At 41.7% G+C, this 21,201-nt stretch overlaps 3 protein-coding genes across 5 annotated transcripts in view; 2 read left to right on the forward strand and 1 right to left on the reverse strand.

Annotated features, from left to right (window-relative positions):
* Positions 1–519: 519 nt before the first annotated feature.
* wdr53 (WD repeat domain 53) lies at positions 520–4,246 on the forward strand. Of its 2 annotated transcripts, none has more exons than XM_032590620.1 (3): positions 520–597; positions 1,992–2,481; positions 3,368–4,246. In XM_032590620.1, the coding sequence occupies exons 2-3, from the start codon at positions 1,993–1,995 to the stop codon at positions 4,019–4,021; spliced, it is 1,143 nt and encodes a 380-aa protein (XP_032446511.1). In that variant the 5' UTR covers positions 520–597; position 1,992; the 3' UTR covers positions 4,022–4,246. The 2 variants fall into 2 exon arrangements, with proteins under 2 accessions (XP_032446511.1, XP_032446512.1); XM_032590621.1 differs by having other exon boundaries at positions 542–647.
* A 1,123-nt stretch (positions 4,247–5,369) lies between these two features.
* srprb (SRP receptor subunit beta) lies at positions 5,370–8,659 on the reverse strand. The gene is made up of 7 exons (XM_032590625.1): positions 8,445–8,659; positions 8,083–8,177; positions 7,908–7,985; positions 7,479–7,561; positions 7,144–7,280; positions 6,961–7,015; positions 5,370–6,147 (listed from the first exon to the last, which is right to left on the reverse strand). The coding sequence occupies exons 1-7, from the start codon at positions 8,560–8,562 to the stop codon at positions 5,937–5,939; spliced, it is 777 nt and encodes a 258-aa protein (XP_032446516.1). The 5' UTR covers positions 8,563–8,659; the 3' UTR covers positions 5,370–5,936.
* A 1,752-nt stretch (positions 8,660–10,411) lies between these two features.
* The window catches only part of col26a1 (collagen, type XXVI, alpha 1), a 33,072-nt gene continuing 22,282 nt past the window's right edge, over positions 10,412–21,201 (forward strand). The window contains exons 1-3 of one of the 2 annotated variants that reach the window (XM_032545487.1): positions 10,412–10,945; positions 11,065–11,187; positions 12,798–12,901. In XM_032545487.1, the coding sequence (XP_032401378.1) occupies positions 10,779–10,945; positions 11,065–11,187; positions 12,798–12,901 (394 nt within the window). In that variant the 5' untranslated portion in view covers positions 10,412–10,778. The remainder of the gene's footprint in view (positions 10,946–11,064; positions 11,188–12,797; positions 12,902–21,201) is intronic. The other variant, XM_032545485.1, reaches the window with a different exon arrangement.

Genomic DNA, 21,201 nt, shown 5'->3' on the forward strand with positions numbered 1-21,201 from the left:
TGCAAATATTTTAAAATACTTCCAAACCTTTGCACAGTGATGTACATTTTCCAAGCTCACCTCACTTTGTCTCTTAACATTTTAGGCAAAGCTTAAAAGTTTATTCATGTATTCTCTTAGATTTATTGCTATTTAGGATGGGATTACTTCTGAGTGATGCTTTTTAAGTAAACGTAATTTATTTGTGTTCTTTTTCATACAGATACAGATCAATCTATCTGTATTGAGTAAAGCATAAACTCTTGCAACCCTAACCCTTAATCACTAGAATGCATTCATTCTCTCGCCTCACAAAAAAAAAATCTTGCAATATTTGGAAAGGCACAACATCGGCTAAACGTCAATAAAGCTGAAGAAAAACATAATAGCCTTGTTGAGTTACATATTGCCAAGTATTTTCTTCTTGGATATTTTTATTGACGGTTGTTGAGTATTTAGTGTCTAAAATGCTATTATTTAGTAAATTCGCGTTTCCGCTTTAACGCCTGGCAGTCCAAACTCAGGGATTCAAGTTTGACGCTATCTGTGACGTCACCAACGAGCGACTATACCCTTTCACATGGTAGCATGCTAAAGTTGTGACTTCTCCTCGCCAAGGTAGTAAAATTCTTACATACTGAAGCTCAAACTAATGCCACGTCGCTTGCGTGAGCTACTGCTAACTTTAAACTTTACGTGCGTACGTTTTTAACGGCTGTCATGACGTCAACTGGGGCAAAAAGCAGCATATTAGCGTCGAGGCTAACCAGTTAGCCACATAGCTAAGGCAGTTTGTTTTGACTGAAGGCATGGCCGTCTGTGGTGCGATATGGAGCATTGGTGGGCAGTCAAACATGTCGGCACTACTATTGTAACAATTCAACAAATATCAAGCCAAGTTTGTTTGCATAGTGCATTTAAGCAACCAGACAGTTCAAAGTGCTCCACTTTATAAAACATAACACCAAGACCAACCAAAAAAGAAAAACATAACAATACAGTGAAAAAATAAACACACTTATAATAAGTTATAGGGATAATAATAAAGCAAATTCAGTTCCATTAAAAAAAATACTCGTATCCGAGTACCTCTGTCGGGATCTCTGGTAGCAGTCAGCTTTGCAACGAATCTGAAGAGGCCTCTGACTGAAGACTGCCAGTGTCTATGCAGCAGAGACAGTACTCCACAGTAGCACGTCCTGGACGGCAGCATCAGTTGTTGACAAGCACTTATAATCCATTTACTTTTGCTGCTTCTCTTTAAATCTGTCTGGCAGTACGGATAGAAAGCCTGGCAGAGAGACGTTGGGTTTGGGGATTTGATCCTTATCTGTTATGATTCTTGCTCTTGTGAACAAATTGTCAACGGGAAGGCTGGTCTGTTCTATAGTTGGGTTAATAAATCCATTAAGGTGTAACATAATGGTATGATGTTCCATTTAATTAAGTAACAACCTAAAAATGGCAAATAAATAGCTTCTGTTTGCTCTTTATAGTGAAAAAACCTCTTCATGGTGTTTCCCCATTGATTTATGTTGCGTTTTATTTCATCAGAATGCATCCCTATACATTTTTCTGTGTGTGAAAATATATTTATGCAAATTATTACTACAAACAGGAATATTTAATGAGCATTCAAATTTTTAGAGCTGTATTGCAGACGCTACATGAGAGCGACATTCCCATTTTCAGTTATTTTACATGTTGAAGTATTAAAATAATAATTACAAAAGAAAAGGAAAGAAAATTTAATTAATCACCCAGGTTAGGTTTTACTCTCACATTTAATTTGAAAAGCAGAATTCAGAGCTGAACTGTCTTGAAACTAATATTTATTTTGTCTGCACTGAGCTTTCAATTTTAATGACATCATACGCCTATTTTATTACTGCCTGATATATTTAAAATGTTTACTATGTAGTTACCAGTCTAACTACTTAGTCTAAATGTAGCATGCGATGTTAAAACAAATGACTACGATTTCGTGTTTTTACCTTCCCGAATGTGGTCAGTATGGGCAGCCTGTGGTCTGAGGGCCACTCCTCCTCCATCCTCTGTGTCGGTGCGTCTCCGGGCCCAGAGGGCCTGATCGCTTCTGGTGCCGAGGGCGGAGAGGTGACGGTGTGGACTCAAGAGGGCGCCGTGGTCGGGCGTCTGGCTCTCCCCGGACAGGAGGACGTTACCAGCGCAGCGTTCTCACCCGCAGCCTCCGCCCACCTGTACGTGTCGCACGGAGATGGGGTGAGCGTGTTCGACCCCCGGAACCTGAAGGGCCCTGTGGAGGATTTCCGCGGTGCAGGGGAGGAGGAGATTAATGCCGTAGCTCTGAATGAGACTGGCTCAAACGTGGCCGTGGCCGACGACTCTGGGGCGGTGAGGATACTTGAGATTCCAGGTGGGAAAGTGTGCCGGAGTCTCCGCAGACACACAAACATCTGCTCCTCCGTGGCTTTCCGACCTCACAGACCCAATAACCTCGTCTCTGTGGGACTGGACATGCAGGTGAGCGAACGAGATTTAAGAGTGTGAATGTCACCTAGTTTATACCGTTTGACTTTTTCACATTTTATTGCGCTACAACCACCTGCTTTAATGTGTTTTATCGAGCACGTGATTGCAAGGTGGAAGGAAAACAGTATGTGGTGTTCAAGACTTTTTTGGAAAACAACTTTTTCAAAACTGTGACTTTCTCTGACAAACCTCAGGGCTTCAGAGAACAGCTGGATTTATATTGAGATTTAATTACACACAGGTGACTACTAGGGAAATTAGATTCACTGGGTTTTACTTAAGGGCATCAAAGTAAAAGGGAGTTTGATGCAAATACATGTATAGATTTCAGATTTGTCTCTCCAAACCTTGTGTACATAAAATGATGATCATTTTATATCATCATTACTTCATTAATAAAGCTCTACTTTCTGTTGGTTAGTGCTGGGCAATATTGCTTAAAAATGAAATTTCAGATTTGTTTATACCAAATTTGATTTTTGATTTAAACTTTTTTTTCCTCACTTTTTTCCCTTAAAAAAATAAAAAAATGTTAGAAAATATATTTTTTAAAAACTGGCTTTTATTTTGATAATTCCTTCTGTGACTTGATCTGAATTCAAAGTTGAAATAAATAGAAGCTGTAAAAGACGCTCGTTAAAACCCACACTCTGGATTTTCCAAAAGTTAAATCTTCAAAAGCAGAGAATGTGATTAATCTGTAAAAATCGATTTAGCGCCCAGACCTAGTGTTGGTTTACAGTGTGAGATAATTTACAATATATGGAAGTTTGTTATAATGTGGCATAATAAAAAAATGTTTAGGAGTAATAGACACTTTGATAACGCTCTGCTGATCAGCCTTTCATTGCGATATCTGTCTACTTTGCTGTTCCAGGTGATTCTGTGGGGTCTGCAGAAGACCCGCCCACTGTGGACTCTCAACCTGCAGGACGCAGCAGAAGAAGCGGGCGACCAGCAGCGGCCGGGCCAGCTCTTCAACCCCCCTCTGGCTCACTGCGTTTCAGTGTCGGGCTGCGGCAACGTTTTGGGCTGCGCCGCCGAGGACGGCCGGGTCCACTTGATGCGGATCGGCGGCGGCTCCAAACTGGAGCAGCACGGAGCCGTCAAGGCTCACACTCAGGGAGCCTCCCAGGCCCATTTCATCAGCTTCCTCTCCCACCCTCACTGGATGGTCACCGGGGGAAACGACGGCCTCGTGGCCCTCTGGGACCTCAGCAAGCACCCGGTGGTAAATCCAGAGGGAAAAACACAAACGACGGCTCCTCAGCGCCGCAAAGGTAAGAGCAGCAGCAGGAGAAGAGAGCAGGCTCAGGAGAAGTCGAAGCAGAAGGCGGACGAGGAGGACGAAGCAGCTGCGAAGGACCAGGAGTCGCCGATGGAGGAGGAGACGACGTCTGGACCCAAACTGAGCATCAGTCACGGGGACAAGGTGAACTGGCTGTGCCCCGCTGTGCTGAAAGGAGAACCAAGCGTGATAGTTGCAGATCAGAGCACCAATCTGACCGTCTACCCTCTGTCTCAGCTTTAGGTTCAAGCACGCTACTTTTTCTTCTGTTGATAAAAGAAATTAACATTTTATTTAGTGAATTTTTTTTTTTTTCCTCTCCAAATTTTATTTGACTTTCGGGTTGCTCTTCATTTATTTGTTTCTGTGTCTTTAAAACTAGATGCAAACATTTATATATGGCTTCAATATGCGTTATGCTTTTTTGCATGTGTGTGGGCTCCTTTGAAATAAACTCATTGAAATAAATGTCTTAAAAATGGTTTTATTGACTGTAAAACGACCACATCTGACTTGAGAAATTTGCATTAAACGTTGTCTGCAGCTCCTTTTTACAGAGTGAAATAAAAAATAACACCAGATGTTAAAATGAAGGCAGGAAAAAAACAATGTTCCAGATAATATTTGATTCAAAGCAGCACGTTTTTATGTTAATATATGTATATATACTGTACGTACATATATTCCTCTTCACATATTGCACTCCCTGGTGAGAAGGCTGTAAAAATAAATTTAGCTTTGCTTACTTTTAACCCTTCTGCGGTCTCAGAAGATGTCACGGACAGACAGCGGAGAAGCGGGGGGCTTGTCCCGTGAGACCGTCAGTTCCCGAAACCACACACAGAAGAAAAACCTCAAAGGTGCGGACCGCGTACAGGGTAAAAAAAAACTTGTAGAGTCCAGATGACGTTTCTTAAGACTGCAGGCAGGTTTCAGAGTAAGAGAAATTTAACCCTTAATTTATTTTGAAAGGAGGAGGAAACCTCAAAATGAGGTTTTAGAGCTGCTGATGACTTTTTTCTCTTTGTTTTCAGGCCACTTGACTTCATGGCTTTTAACAATGAGAAACGGTCACACCATCACAGGCCCTCCGCCATGTTTAACAGTGAATATGAGGTCCTTTGTTTTAGGCCTGACCCAACTCTACCTCCGCCACCCTCCTTCCTGCTCTGTGTGCTGGCAAGAGAAAGGTGGGTTCTTTTCCTTTTGTCAATTACTGCTCTAACTGTAGATGTAAAAAAAAAAAGGTATTTTAATATTTAATTGCTCTTATTGTCAATAATAGGTAGATATTTTGTGTTGCTATTTCCAAACAAAACTATTTGAATAACATGCTCTCTTTCCTTTCCCATCTTGAAAAGAGTAGTTAAGACATGTCACTAATTGATAGTTTGAGACGCTCTGAACTTTCAGAAGTATAAAGTATATAAAGTGTGAGACAGTATCAGTGATTCCAGGCTGGATTTTTCTCAATTTTCAGTGTGAGATTATGATGCTTCAGTTTTAACACTTCCAACATTTGAATCTTGTATAGACTATCACTCCATTCAATACTTACCCTTTCTTTACCAATTTACAAAACCACACAGAATGGTTTTCACACGTTTAATTCAAACAAAGGTTTTTTTTACTAAGGCAAAACGACAGTAAACGCATACATTCATTTTAAACGTTCAAACAACCGAGCCATTTCTTCTGCAAAACATGTCAGATTGAAAATAAGGACGAGGAGGAAAGGAAAAGGGCAAACAGTCCAAGTTAAAGAAGAAACGCAATGCACACCCGTCTATTTTTCACAAGGCAGTTTACAGCTTTTCTCTTTAATAACGCCAGCCACACAACAGCAAAGTCTGTTCTTACAGATTTCACAAAGAAGCAAAGCAAAACTTTGCGCTGAACAAGCCGGATCAGAGGAACCATAATGTCCGCAATTATCCAATTGTCTGTTAAACTCATAAGTCTGGATGATTTCCCACGTTTAAAAATCTTTCTTGTGGTGCGCGGATGTTTAAATGGAGTTAAGAGGTTGAGGTTGCACAGAGCCAGAGAAGCGTCTCGTCTCCCCTCCTCTGATTATTGAGGAGGACGGCAGACGCTCCCCGTCTGAGGTTTGTGCCTGTTGAGGCAGAAGTGCGTCCAGTGAGTTGAGCTGCGGCGTTTACAGTTTAGCCAGGCTCTTCTCCAGGCTCTCGATGTCAGCGTCGCCGTCTTTACCCTTGCTGCCGCGGGCGCTGCACTCCAGGAACTCCACCTTCATGGGCAGCTGGCTGAACTCGAAATCCTTGCCTTTTTTCCCCAGATAAACGCTGCCGCCTACGGAGCCATCCTGGGCGCTCAGAGCTGCCGAGCGGGTCACTCTCAACGTGTTCCTGCGGGGGAAAACGGCAGTATTTATTAATAAAATGCCTCTTTGGTTTTTTGCTTAAAGTGGAACATTTGCGCTTCATTCACAGGTTGTCAAATTCAAGCAGTTCTTTGGTCTCTAATAGACCTGAACATTGACCCATTTCATGTTGCAAAACGTATCTTCCTTCATCTGCCTTCATCCCATTCCTAATCCATAGGGTTTAATATAAAGCTGCCCCACCCTTTGCAGCTGTGACAACATCTGGGAAGGCTTTCCACGAGGGTTAGGTGCGTTTGTGTGAATATTTTGCCGTTCTTTCATTCTTGAGGTCAGACACTGACGTTGGACGAGAAGTTCTGATTAGACGCCTCTGCTGTAATTCATGAGGCCAGGACTCTGTGTTTAGTTCCTCATTGTCAAACTTGATCATCCGTGTCTTTATGGACTTTGATCTGAGCAACTGGTGCAAAGTCAGGTTGGATCAAGGAGAAAGTATCAACAAAATGGTACCGCAGAGTAGGAAACAGGGAATTGTCCAAAAGGTCTTGGTAAATGGAAGCATAAGGAGTTCCTTTCACTGAGCCTCGACTCCTCAAGTTTTTTTTTTGCAAAAGCCTGTTTCAGTGATTGAGATATTTGAACTAATACTTGTGGCTTTACCTTACTTAGGTCTTATTTATATACAGAAATTAGGATGAAGCGAGGTGAATACTAGCTGGCGTCAATGCAGACATTGTGAATTTGTAAAAGCAGGTTAATACGTCATCAGCAAGACCTAGTAGATTCAAAATTAACATTAAAGGTGGAAGTTTTTAATTTTAAAATAGACACTTACAGTTCCTTCTCCAGCTGCTGCTGAATCAGTTTGGCAGATTTTGCCATCGCAACATCTACGCAGAAGACGAGATAATTAAATGAGGTCACTGTGTTACAGGTAGATAGTGTAGGATAAAAGATCACACAAAGAGTAGGTAAGTGGTTGAGTTTAATGGTAAAAAAAAAAAAAGTGTTGAGTCACCTTGTTTGTTGCATATCACCAGCAGAGTTGGAGCGATTCTGCAGACCACCGGGTCCGTCAACAACATGTAGAGGAACTCGGCCACATCTCTGACCTCCTTCTGGAAGATGGCGCTGTCCACCACAAACACAATAGCTCTGGAAAGACGACAGGCAAGTTAATCCAGTGATGATCACAACAGGATTTTAAATTAAAAATTCTATTTAAAAAATTTTTATATTTTAGAAATTACAATGTTTTAAAAGGTAAGCTTTGGACAGGTTTAACTTATTTTTCATGATCCGAACAACATAAGGAGAAAAGTGAAAAGACGTAGCCACACAGGAGGCTCTCACCTGGCTGCAGACTTGAACTTCTCCAGGTACTGAGACCGCAGACTGTCATGTCCCGGGAGGTCTATCAGAGTCCAGGTGCAGCTCTGAAAGGAAGGAGGAAAACTGTGGATCACTGTCAACATACAACGACAACAAAGCAGTGAATTAAGAAAAAAACAAATCACACCACTTTAATGTTTTCACAACTGGTGATGTTATAACCACCAACTCCCAAGTTGGCCAACACAGAGTACTACGCAACTATAAATTAAGGGCAGAGGGCATATGTGGTTTTCTAAATGTTTGAAGAGACGAAAATCTCAAAAGTGTGGTGTGCATTGTTGCCCCTTTTCCTCTCATACCCTGAATAACATCCAGTAAAAAAGGCTTTCAGTACTTTAATGATATTAACGTTTATGGAAGGCATTGTTGCAGCAGTCTGTGACTCACTCTGTCGTTTTTAGCTTTGTATGGAGCGCTGCTGTCTGTGATGGAGGTCTGTGTGCGCTTGAACTTCCCTGACAGCAGCTGGAGAGACATAAAGACAACACAGTTTAAAAATAAAGGAACCCCCCCCCCCCAGCACTCTTGTAGTCCTGCTGAGAGCAACGTGGCCAGGGCTCACCCGGATAAACAGGAGGGTTTTCCCAGAGTCACACAGTCCCACCAGCAGCACGGCGCTCCGGACGGTTTTACTGGTTAAAAAGTACTTCAAGAAGACTGAAATAAATGTGAAAATTAATTCAGTTTGGCAGGCAGGCAGTGAGCAAAAGCAGCCGCTTGAATGACTTCCTTGTTCGTGTTTGTTTAAACAATAAACTTGCGGTTTTAAACAGTGTTTAAAATGCTGAAGATATAGTATAAGTTGTTGCTGAGAGCACAGCTTTTTATTTGCTTTTTATTTGCCTGACAGTTTTTCACTCGCTAAGCTACATGCTAAAGCTAGCCTGCTAAGCTAACAAGCTAACGTGGGCTGCAAGTTCCTACCGCAGGTGATGACAACCACCGCCAGAGCCACGATCACTCCGACCAGAACCACGGGGTCCTGCTCCTCCAGCTGCCGCCGAAGGGACTCGATGTAAGGCTCCAACGGGTTCTCTGTCATCTCCGCGTCCGTTTTCTCCAGGTCCGTTACAATGTATCGGCGAGCCCGTTCAAGCTAATCCGAGATGGGACACGTCTGCTTTTGGAGGCTGTAGGGAGAGCAAAGGGTCACCAGGGGGCGCCGCGGAGCTGCTGGTGAGCTGCTGGTCAGAAGTGGGTAGAGTAAAATTAGTCACATTAAAACATGTTGTGATTAGCGAAACGAAACGAAAACAACAAATAAATGACATAATTACAAAATAAGAGATTTAGGTAGAAGAAAACTTTCCAAATCAAAATTTTTTCAACTAAAAACTTATGGAGCTAATAGCCTACCTATAGACTTAGACTTAGACTGACTTTATTGTCGTTTTGCATGCACAGGGTGCATACAGAACGAAATTTCGTTGCATACAGCTCAGGACAATGTTGTGAGGTTACTCCAGAATAAAATAAAATACAGTATAAAATATGAATATAAATATAAATATAAAATATAAAGTGCAGGACTGACAGTAAAATAGAAGTTATTTAGCTCTGTACATGTGCAAGGTATGAAGTGGAGGCCAGATTTTGAGTGCAGTCCAGTTAAGAGTTCAGCAGTCTGATGGCAAGTGGGAAAAAGCTGTTTCGGAACCTGGTGGACCTGCACCGGATGCTGCGGAACCTCTTTCCAGAGGGCAGCAGGGAGAACAGTCCATGGTGGGGGTGTGAGGGGTCACTGACGATGTTTCGGCCTCGGGACACGCAGCGCTGGGATGAAATGTCCTGAATGGAGGGAAGGGGGGCCCCGAGGTACATCATATGTTAAAACAGGATAAAGTACTTGTACTGAACTCACACCAGGTGACTTCATGTGTTAGCCAGGAAACAACAAGTAAAAGGCACTTTATTTGAACAAAATATATTTTATAAAGGAATTTTTGTAATTGAAATACAATAGAAGGGAAAATAACTAATACGCTCATCTTAATGCTACACTCAAAACGATTTTGTAACAGAGAAAACATACATTCCTAGCTAATAGACATATATAATAATGCTGCGCTCAAAGATTACATTGCTTTACATTTTATTATGTTAGAAAAAAAAACCCCATCATATGTCTAAGCGTCTTCCAAATGCCATAAACACCTGCAAAGACGAACGTTTTTTCCCAAGTACAAAGCATATAAAGTGCATTACGATCGTTCAAGAGTCGTTTACTTTCTCCTAAATGACTAAATTCTTGTTGACAAGGTTACCGAAGAAACACACGATAAAGATAGTGTGCTGCTGCTAAGAGCGCTCACTCGGTCATGTTTTTGCAAATATAATGTGACATAGACCGTTTATAACACATATGTAACACTCTGATCTAATTTCAAACTCCAAAAACATTAAACCGTTTTTAGCGTGTATTTAGTCATACAATTACTATGAACTTATTTACTAACTTATTAATGTAGCTTATTTCAATCATAAACTGGCCTGCAGTATTTGATAGAATGACATGAAATAGTCCTAAAAGCATTTTTTTTCTTTCCAAAAATTAATTGCACAGATATGGGGGTCACTTTTTTTAAAATCAGTTTTTTTTTCGAAATTTTGAGTTTTTTTCTGAATTAATGTTTTTTTTCCTCAAAATTCTCTATTTTTTGTTTAAAGATATTTTTTCCTCTACTTGCAATATCTCCCCCTCTCTGTTACATCCTATCAGGGCATATTCAGATCAACAAGATAGGCAGTTAGTTCGTTTGCAATATCTGTATTCATGCCGATCAGTACAACAATGAAGGTAAAAGTATTGCTAAATGTCATGCCAAATGTGATACTCTGCTTAAATTATTCCGCATCAGCCTCGGGAGGTTTTGGTTTTCAATAGAGACCAGATGCGCTTTGACGCACGTCTCCAGCTTCGGCGCGCTTTTTTTATTCGCTCTCTGGATATTTGACTCCTCGGTTCTCCGCACCATGTCAAACGTCAGAGAGCCCAGTTATTCTATAGGAAGAGGTTGTGTGTCATTCATGCCGTACTCTTGAAGGGGGGCACGCTTGTTTTTGTTTTTTTTTTTCTTCTTCTTCTTCTTCTTCTTTTTTTTTAAATCGGGAGCAGGAGATGGCAAACTCCTTCTGATGGTTTCATCGGGAGCTCTGTAGGGTTTCCTGTTTCCATTTCTATACTGTAACGGGATTTACTTGAAAAACCCATCTGCTTCTGTGGGATATCGCCGTCAGGGATCATTTCAAAGAAAGAAGATGGCTCTGGGTTACCTCTACGCGCTGTGCGTGTGGATAGGTTTGTTGCATCCCTCACTTGGAACCGGGTTTGTTTATCGCTTTCCAGGGATCGCCCTGCAGCGGCAGCGCATCCACTCCGAACGGGGCAGCAGTGCGGGTCCGCCGGGAGCCGGGTCCTCACTTAGGTGCGCCCACTCCGGAGGGTTGGATGCAATTTATCGCAGCATCTTTTCCCTTTGCCTTACGTGTTTTGTCTTTCAGCTTTTATCAGTAAGAATTGCAACTCTCTTACTTTGCGTTTTAGGAACTGGTGTCAGTACACTGCTTCCAGGTCAGTGCCCTGCAAAGTGCACAATGGGACTGAGACCTCAGTGCAGAGGGTGATGCAGGGCTGCCGGTGGCCCGGACCGTGCAGCAAAGTCATCAGGTAGAGTCCTCCAACATACATACTTTTAAAAGCTGAAGCTCTATTTGTGATTTGCTTACAAATGTGTCCACAAAAGTTATTAAGTAGCTTCTCAACAACACCCGATGAACAAAATGACAACATCTAGATAACAAGAAAACCTTCAGAGAACATTCAAGCTCAAGGTTGGTGGAACATTGAGAAATTACCTTCCAGTGTTTGTTGTAGGACTAAAGAACCATTCAGGAACCATTTCATTGACCTTTAGATGGGGTTACAGGTACATTTGCTAAAGGATGCAACTAAATTTACTGTGACAAGTTCAGTGGAGCTAATTTGAAGCCTTAAAAATATTTTTAAAAAAATAAATGTTAAAAGGAACCTTTAAAGTATATTTCTTGGTTGTTTAGAAAAGGCTGTACTGCCAGTTTTTAAATATACACCAAGAGAACCTTTAAGGAAAGTTCCCTGAACGTTCCCTAGCTGTTACATTTAGGGTACATCTGCTGAATGTTCAGGTTACATTGTGGAAGATGTTGATGGGACATTTAAGTGTTCCTCGCTAAAGTTGTAGGGAACGACCCCTTATCGAATCAGCACATTGTAATTGTTGCACCTATCATTTAAAGAGCTCTCAGGTAATGTTCACAAAAGACTCTCTAAATGTTGCATTGTTAAAAGATTACCTGACAGTCCTCAGGTAATCGTTCATGAACAACACTTCAGGTTTTCTAAAGCTTTCATGGCAAAAGTTGTAGATAACCTTTAGAGAACTGGATATTCTCCAAAGTTTGCATTGTGAAAGATCTGTTCTCCAGCTGCATGTCCAATAGAGAACTTTATTAGGATGTTCCTGGAAGTGAAAGATGTATTTAACATTCAGGGAACCTCTAAAAGAACATTGCTTGTTAGTTCCCAAAAAACGTTCAATCCCAATGTTGAAATTAACCTTCTGAAAACTTTTAGGAAGCATCTCCAGAAGGTTCTCTAAAAATCTGAACCCTTCAGGGAAAGTTTCCTAAATGTGATCACTGTGTAGCCTTAAGAGAACCTTCAGTGTTCATTCCTAGAAGGTTGCCTGAAGGTTAAAACACAAGGGAACCTCAGTGAGTGTTCCCTGAAGGTTTTCTAAAAGTTACACTGTGAAAGTTGTACCATTCAGGGAACCTTTAGGAAAGTTTCCCCTTTCCTAAAGGTTAGAAAACGGGTCACCCTCAGAGAACCGCTTTCTGAAGGTTACACTGTGAAAGTTGTGGATAATCTCCAGGGAACATTTAGAGCACATTCCCTTCCCTAATAGTTCCCAGAAATCAACCTTCAGAGATTTTTAGGAAACATTCCCTGATGGTTCTCTAAAAGTTACAGTTTTAATCTCCAGAAAGTTTCCAGGAGGTCAATGTAGAACCTTTAGAGAACCTTTAGGAAATGTTCTCCGCGGATTCTTCTGGTTAAAGTTTGCTGGATCTCTACTCAAAGTGTCCACCTCAGTTAGTCTGAATCTTTGCTTGTTGTTTTCCTTTTATCCAGTCCTGATTGTTGTCCCTCTAATCATTTGTGCCAAAAACAAATCAGATTGGCACATTTACTGCTTCGATAACGTTTCTGTTTCCGTTTCGTTTCGTTCTGTGCAGCTACAGAACCGTTATCAAGCCGTCGTTTAAGATCACTTACAAGCAAATCACGGCTCTGGAGTGGAGGTGCTGCCCTGGGTTTGTGGGGGCGCAGTGTCGAGAAGGTGAGTTTTGTTTTTTTGTTTTTGTTCTCTCTTTAAAAGTCAGTCTTTGGGAACAGAGTTGTCAGAGACAAGCTTTCTCAAGGACCGCATGTTTAGTCTGGACACATCTGTGTGCCTTTAGCAGCACCAGGCGTCTCTACCCACATCAGTGCCCTTTTTATGTGAGGTGGTGTGTATCTGGTTAGATCGCTAATCACCCCACTGTACTCTGAACCAGTCGGCCTCTTAAAAGTGGGCTCGATTTAAGACAGAAAGTCTGCGTTTGATTACTTTCAGGAAGAGGCACCGCAAAAAAACAACCCCAAAAAAACCTTGCAGTTTAAAGGACTCCTGTCCTCTGTAAGTTAGAACCACAATGTTTCTCTTTTTGGTGCCTCGCTCTCGTTATGTGTGCACATAAACACATTTTAGCCCTTTTACAGCGGTGAGTCAGTTTCTGCCTGCTTCCTAAATATCACCATGGTCCCTACAGCTACAGGGATGAATGAGAAGAGCCCAAGCCGGGCGGCTGGTAAAGCGGAGAGTTTCTTGCAGTGGAGCACTCTGGTCATGGACGCCACAGACCGCAGACGTTGGGCTCGAGAAAAAGACCCAGAGCCGGTCGAGCCGCAGTGGTCAGTACGGGGGGAAAAAGAGCCAGAGCTGTGGCAGGAGATTCATATAATATGTTTTAAATATCACAGATGCTTGTAAAAAAAAAAAAAGAAGGAAAAAACATCTACGTCGGTTGGAGTAATTTAAAGTGCACGCTTATATGAACAATTTCTCTTAAAATTGCTAGGTAAAGACATCAGCTTGGCGGGGCTGTGCCGTAAATTCAATTTTCATTGAAAACCACGAACCTCTTCGCATTCGGCCAACATTAACAGTTAGCTCAAAAAGCAGCTTTCGCCTCTATTGCTCATAATTACCACACCTTGTTCTGTTTCAGTGGGATTATTCACTGCTGCCTTTGGATGTGAACATTCGACCGCAAAAACACACGTTGAAACGTATGAGATGAACAGAGATTATTACAAACCATTATTTCTCACCCCTGGATGATATTCTGAATGTAGGTGTGTGTAATACCCACAGACTATGGCTCCCCTGAGACCAAAGTAGTGCAAGAGTGTGAAGAGGTAATCAGCTGTTTATTTAACTTTAGCTGAAATGTGTTTGCAGTCTCCGACGGCTGCGACGCAGCGCGGTAATTGTCTCCATATGGAGAGACGTGTTTGGAGGAGTTAAAGATTGCAGCTGATGTCACACTGAGGGGCGGAGGCAGAGCTGGCAGAGGTCAAAATGTCAGGGTGAGACCACAGGAAAGGAGGACGCGGCGGAGGGAAAAGTTAGTGCAGACATAACACTGGGCTGAAGAGAAGAGTCAAGTGTTTCTGTTCCACAGCAAGCAGCTGCTGTAAGCCGCACAGTTGCCCGAATGACGTTACCGAACCAAACGCAACTCCTCGACAACTCTTTGTGGCATATGCGAACATAGCAAGACTTGTTTGGTGCTCAGATGTTTGAGCTCTGGCTCTGAAAGCTCGTTTATGGACACAAGTGTTGGCGTCCTTACAGCATGTTTGTGCCGTAAGAAGAACAGAAATGAAAGGAGCAGCAAAAGTGGATAAAATGCTGTGAATATCGAGACTCTGAATTTCCTCATCAGCAAAGTTTTTGCACTACATCCAGAAGTAGACGAGTGCTGGTGAGAAACAATTCAGTTGGGGGTCTTAATTACTTTCTTCTGAGCATCTTAACATTCTCCAAACATTTTCCGATGCATTAAACATGTAATATAGTAGATTTGATAAATTTGTGTGCGATACACACACATACTCTGTGTGTATCGCACACAGAGTATGCGAAAAAGGGAGAATACCTTTTTCGTATAAAAAAGGTATACACACACATACTCTGTGTGTGTATCGCACAGAATATTCTCCCTTTTTATGACCGTGTTTCTTATAGTGTAACACAAATACAACAAGTTGATATTAATGAATTGGTCAGTTAGATGCAGATGCGCTCTTTGTTGCCAGTGGCAGCTGTAAATCAGCCTTACCTCCAATAGTTTCCAGTCTATGGCTTTTCTAGTTTTTTGCAGTGTACTTCCTAAAAGGTCAATTTATCTTGTTATGCTGCCAAGAGAAAGATGTAGCCGCATTAATCCAGCGACACAGCAACAAGTGAGGGAGGGGCAGCACCGTATTACTCTACGTTGCACAGAGCCGCAGGACGTTCTGGTCACTCTGGCTCTTTCTCTGGCATGTCATTAAAAGACCTTTAAATCATCGGAACAACGCGGTGTACAACATTTTCTCCTTTTAAACTTTAGTTTTATCTTTTTAAAATCTTCTCTAAACACAACAGTCAAAAGAAAAAAACTTTTTTACCGTTTCCGTTGGCTGTGAGTTTTGTGAAACAGTTTTCTTCACTGGTGAACAGTGAAGTGGTTTTCTGCTCGCAGAATGTCTGGTCTGTAGTTTTGTCCTGATTGACTTGTACGCTTCAGCTGATTTGAGGTTCTTTTAACTTCAGGTAAAAATATGACGACTTTGTAGTTTTGATATCAAAGTTGAATATTGGTAATTGCTTTTATTTAAAACAAATTGCCAAAACAATTCTTTCATGGCGATTGCGGTTAAAAGCTGCAAAAGTGCAGCAGCCGTCTTTCACTCAGTTGATAAGGAAAGAAAAGGATTACCTATAAATATATTTATAAGTGATGAGTGGTTTAGTTTGGTTTTGAAGCCTTTATCCTTTAACGGGCTAATTAGTAATGTTTGCACACTTTAAGCAGTGACAGGCTGGGGTCACAAGTCTCTGACGGGGTAATTTTGTGGGTCGAAGGTCAAAAACTTTGGCAACCACCCTTCTAAGTTACATCAGGTTGCTCTGGGATTTCATGTTATATTACATGTCTTTGTTGGGAAACTGTTCCTTGGGGCGCTGACATTGCTCTCACATTTCATCTAGTTTTACACAATCTGTCCCACCGATCGTAAAATTTTAAAGCCTGATGAGCATGAAAAACATATTTTTCCCGAGCCCCTTAAAGGTCTCATTTGTTCTTGCCACAGTAACCTTCCACAACCATGCATTAACGCTTGGACATGTCTCCTATCTTGAAACTAAGCAGGATGCTGGCTCACGGCAGATTGAGACTTCACTGACTGAAAACACGCGAACCCGATTTTGCCTTCAAATTAACTGCTAATCCCAGCGATTCACATATTTTTGACTAATGCAGAAAGACATTTTTGGATCAGCTTCCCCAGCATAAAAACAACAAAGGGTAATGTGTTTCTGAGATGTAGCGATATAGTTGGGTTTCGTGTACTTTTCGTGATGGACTGGATCAAATTTCTGGAAAGAAATTTGATTTAGCTTGTGTGCTAAGCTAAGCTATCAATCTTCTTGTTCTCGCGCTCCGCTTAACAGGCAGATATGAAACATTGTTATCCATCTTCTCATGTAACGCTTGGCAAAAAAACAACACATGAGCGTATTTCCCAGACTGCCAGACGATTCCTCTGACTAATACCAGAGCTGTGTAAATGTGCTTTTGCGTTCATGTTTGGGTCTCTCAAGCAACACTGACCACGCAGCTCTGAGCAGCTGAAGTCTGCTGTAATGGGGCCTGGGAGCCAGCGGTTTTATCAGGACAGCCTTAACCGTGACATCCTCTCTGGTTTTAGTTTGATGGGGGCTCTGGCCGCACTTCAGACGCACCAACGACCCAAAGGGAGAAGAAGACAAAGTTTTAGTCTGTTTTAGTTGAGATTGTTTCTCTCACCTCTGCACACGCTAGCCATGTCCAGAGAGCCGTGTGCTTTTTGTACATTTTTATGAAAGGGGTTCATAAAAGTCGACAGTTTTTTGAAAATTTGATTCTAAAACGTGTTTTATGTAAACAAAAGAGTTTACATAAAACACGACATATCCCATATTGTCATATTTTCTACATAGAAAATATGAAGCTGAATTTTAAAAAGCTGTGGACGTCGTTGTTGCTCTTGGAGGCTTATTTAAAATTCATTCAGTTATCTGACAGCAGCTGCGTTTTCATTGACCGAACAATTGCTCAATTTGACATTTCGAAAATAAATTTGCTTAACGGAAACACAGCAGTTGAAAAAAAATATTTGTTTTTGTTATAAAGTTTTGGCCACAGAAAAATTTATTTATTTCGCAAAACTGGAATTAAATCACGTGTCACGTGATTAACAACTGGATGCTGCCACTGCGGAAGCCACGAAGAAGAAGACGACAGGAAGTAGTTGGATGAAAATTTTTTAATGTCTTGTTGTTGTGAACAAACTTAGTCACATGTGATTTGAGGCCACCACAAAACATGGCTAAAAGTGGAATAACAAGAGAAGAATGACGCCAAACAAAGTAGCAAAACCAAACAGAATGATTTAAAGGAAAAGAGTCAAGATGCCTAAGTGTCCTAGTTAAAGTCCTGACCTCTAATGCTGTGGCAGAACCATAAAAGAGCTCTACAAAAATCAATGCACGTATAATAAAACGTAGCATGTTAAGTAAAATATCCGATAAAACAACACTGAGAGTGATTGGTACTAAATGTAGTTAATTCTGTTTAGTGATAAATCTTCAAATTAAATCTATTGTTTGCTTTCCTACTATTGAGTTCACATGGAAATCATTTTCGAACCTGTCAAAGAAAAGACCATCATGCACTGGTGCATCGGCTCTTGGACGTAAATCAGGGCGTACTTTCTATTCACTGAGACGGTTTTTATCCCTCATTTCTAAACGACACTAAGGTCACAGTCAAGGTCAGTGCAGTCAGATTATCAGTCACTCATGGTTATTATTAAGAAGACCGGCAAGACTCCATCATTTTATTACTTGTGGTTCACTCTGAGCCAATAAATTGTTGTTTTTTAAAAAAAATCTTTTTTGATGCATTGATGTTTCTTGTATCCATCCATCAAGATCTTGAGCCGTGTGCCTACATATATAATAATAACATAAGTACTGAGATATTTTTATTTTGTGCTCAGTTACAAGAAAGTAAAATAAAAAAAAACACTCAGACCTTTTAAAAAGCTCAAAGAATCTGTTTTTATTTGCTGATTTTACCATTTGTGTTGCTTAAACAAGTAATTTATTAAATGAATGTTTCTGCGAGCATTTGCGGATATTTGCTGACATTTACAAACCTCGAACACTGCTTCAGAGAATAAATGTTGTTTTTAAAAAATAAAAAAAAATCATAGATGATCTTAAAATGTCTGACATTTAGCACCACAAACTGCAGGAGTCTGATAGACGCTGTAATGATGTGGTGAATCCAGCTGGTGCATGACTCAAGCACTAAATGCTTTTCATGATGCTTTACAAGCCCTCTTGCGTTGGAAAAAAAAATAATAATTAAAAAATAAAATCAAAATCACGGCGCTTCTCGTCGGACCCAGAGGTAAAGCGGGTCTCAGGCTGATTTCTTGTAGCTTTGCTCATGGAAACTGGGTGTTTTCTGAACGCCGCGGCCCGTCTCCGCTCCTGACGGCTGGGCATCTCTCCTCCTTCACGCGTCGCGCAGTGTGCGCTAACACATGACGGCATGGAACACGTCGAGGGGGAAATGTGTTTGTAATTTGCTCGCCCTCCTCCGCCTCCCTGCCCCAGTCACTGCTGCACATATCTGCACATGCGATCATATTAACTCGCTGGGTATTTGCGCGCGCTCCCTGGGGTGCGGGGGGGGGGTGATGTTAAAGGAGTCGGAGCCAGGACCTCCCCGGTGAGAGAGCAGCGATCTTTGGTTTTATGAATATGCTCAGGGAAAGTATTAGGAGGTTTAATGCTGCGTGCGCGAGCTGGTTCCCAGCTAAAAATGTGGCTGAAACGTTTTGACGTTCCAGCTGCTTTAATTTGGCGGGTCAGCAGCTGGGAAGCATCTCATTCAGGAGGAAATCTGCTGGATGGATTATCTCCGACGCCAGCTTTATTATTATGTTCGATTCAAAAATACCTTTGAGGGGTTTTTTTGTTTTTGGATGGGGGCACGGGGTGTAGTTGTTCTCATTTCGCTCTCTTGGCCTTGGTTTTCCTCGCCACTGCCGTCCTCCTTTATCTTCCGCGCTCCGTGCTGCTTTCCACTTATCCGACTTCCTGCGTCCCTTAGATCTCCCTCTCCTCGGAGCAAAGCGATAAAACAGAACCAAATCCCACATGTGCTGCTCCGGGCCTCAACCTGCAGCGCGAGGATGTGACTGACGTCTCTGTTACATCCCCGCTTGTACTCCAGTACGGGCCAGAGGGTGACCTTTGACCCGCCGGGCGCTCCCTCTCCCGGTCTGATCTGCCTGATGGATGGCACTCTGTCCGTTCTCGTTCTGGGACTTTTCACTTCTTTCTTCATTTGTCAGTAAGTCTTCCTTCCTCCTGCTGATAGATTTCCTTCCAGCTGACAGTCTGTCTGTCTGCAGATGCACACATCTGTTTGTCAGGTAATTATTATGTGTCCAAAATAGTGCTGTCAATCCATTGATCCCTGCGGGAGCGCTGTGATTAATAACGGTTAACTTTTAAAGAAATGTTTCACCGTCTCAATCCAAACGTGTTGGTTTTCCAGGTTTCCATATTCAGGAAGGTTTAAAAGAAGTGGTTTTGTTTCAAGCGTTAATTCAGAAATGTTAACTATAAACTGGTTGTTATTTCTGGTGGAAGGATAATTCATCGTTAAATACAAACATGCTACCTTGGTTTCATCCAAACATCCATCACAGCGTCTTTTTAAAGGGGCAGTACTCGGTAAGAGCAGCTCCTCCTCAGAGCTGCAGCTTACCTGAGAGAAGGTCAAAACATCAACCAGCCCCCCAACTTTTACTAAACCAAAATTACCTTTAGACTTTCATTAATATCTTCAAAACCAAAGCGGCACAAACAAAATGTTTTGCTGCACAAACCGGCACAAACGTAGTCGAGTCGATTCATACCAGTTTTGTCTGAATTGAAGAAGGTGGGGGGGCTGGTTGACCTTTCTTGACCTCTGGAAACATTTCTTAATATCTTTAAAACGATAGCGGCACAAATGAAAATCTTTGCTGTACAAACGTAGCACAAATGTTTGACACCAATTTTGTCTGACTGGAAGAAGGCGGGGGCCCATCTCCGCTCAGGTATTCAGCTTCCAAGCTGCTGAGCTTCTGCCTCACGATTCCCCACTCGGCTCCTGCAGACTAGCCAGCAACAATTAGCAAACAGCTGGTGGAACTGTGCATCTGCTGAGCTCGTCTTACGAGCCACTTCCCAGGTAAAAACGTTGGTAAAGGGTTAATAGAGGAGCCATGGCGTGATGACTTCCTGAAGGTGGAGTTTCTGCAAGAGCAGGAGTTTTTAAAGAGACAGAGGAACAATTTCACGGCATTAAATTACAAAGTCAAATTTTTTTCTAGTCGTATTTGATATATATGGTATTTTTATAACTGAAGCACTATAAAATAGCTCCTTATTGTGCTATAAAATAGCACTGTGTGCATGGAAATCACATAACACTGCCCCTTTAAAGTGAAATTTGCCATTGAGCACAAAACATCGACTCTCCCGCTCATCTTTTTACTTGTTTTTGCGACTCTGCATAATTGGCCGGAGTACAAGACCATATAACACGTTGCTGTGAACTAGGTAATCTTCCCCACAGGAGAGAAGCCGTTAGATTAAAGTAAGTAATGTGATTAATCTGCATTAATCACATTACTTATTAAACATTTTAGATTATTCGCATACGTTAACATTGACAGCCTAAGTCCAAAAACAATTGTTTTTGTGTGAATTAGCTGATCGCCGGTGAAATAACATCCATCCTGAGCACCGACTCTGGAGCGTGAAGAAAAACAAAGGGAACGTCCATAAACGATGGCAGCAAAAACCCTGTTGTCTACGTCTTTTCACAAAAGCAGAACAAGTGGACGCAGATACACTTGTGTATTTTTTATGGCAAGAAACAGAAACCACACGTAGTTAGTGCTTGCAGTAACACCATCGATAGATTCCTAAAAGAAAGAGATAAAGATCGTTGCAGCAGCACTGAGTAAGGCCTTCTTTGTGTAGGAAGAACAAAAACAAGAGAACAAAGTTTATAGCTTCAAAAAGAGCTTTCTGCTGGTTCTGTTAAATAATGTCTACCATAACGATGGGAGAGCTGAGGTGTGTGCCTGTGTCCTGTGAATCTTTTGGTGAAGACAAGCTTGTTCTGCATTCAGTGAAGTTACTCTCATTTGTAGAGTATCCAGGAATTTGACTCAGGTAAGAGTAAAAACGATACAGCGTTGTAAAAATACTCC

This window comes from Xiphophorus hellerii, chromosome 18 (assembly GCF_003331165.1).
Source record: "Xiphophorus hellerii strain 12219 chromosome 18, Xiphophorus_hellerii-4.1, whole genome shotgun sequence".
In the NCBI taxonomy this organism is placed as follows: Eukaryota; Metazoa; Chordata; class Actinopteri; order Cyprinodontiformes; family Poeciliidae; genus Xiphophorus; species Xiphophorus hellerii.

Excerpts from the sequence above, each read along its gene's own strand:
- wdr53 (XM_032590620.1), top strand. The coding sequence starts at position 1,993 with ATGGGCAGCCTGTGGTCTGAGGGCCACTCCTCCTCCATCCTCTGTGTC. Across the intron at positions 2,482-3,367 it reads CTGTGGGACTGGACATGCAG|GTGATTCTGTGGGGTCTGCA; the intron begins GTGAGCGAACGA and ends TTGCTGTTCCAG.
- srprb (XM_032590625.1), bottom strand. The coding sequence starts at position 8,562 with ATGACAGAGAACCCGTTGGAGCCTTACATCGAGTCCCTTCGGCGGCAG. Across the intron at positions 7,562-7,907 it reads ACAAAGCTAAAAACGACAGA|AGCTGCACCTGGACTCTGAT; the intron begins GTGAGTCACAGA and ends CCTTCCTTTCAG. Across the intron at positions 7,281-7,478 it reads AAGTTCAAGTCTGCAGCCAG|AGCTATTGTGTTTGTGGTGG; the intron begins GTGAGAGCCTCC and ends TCGTCTTTCCAG.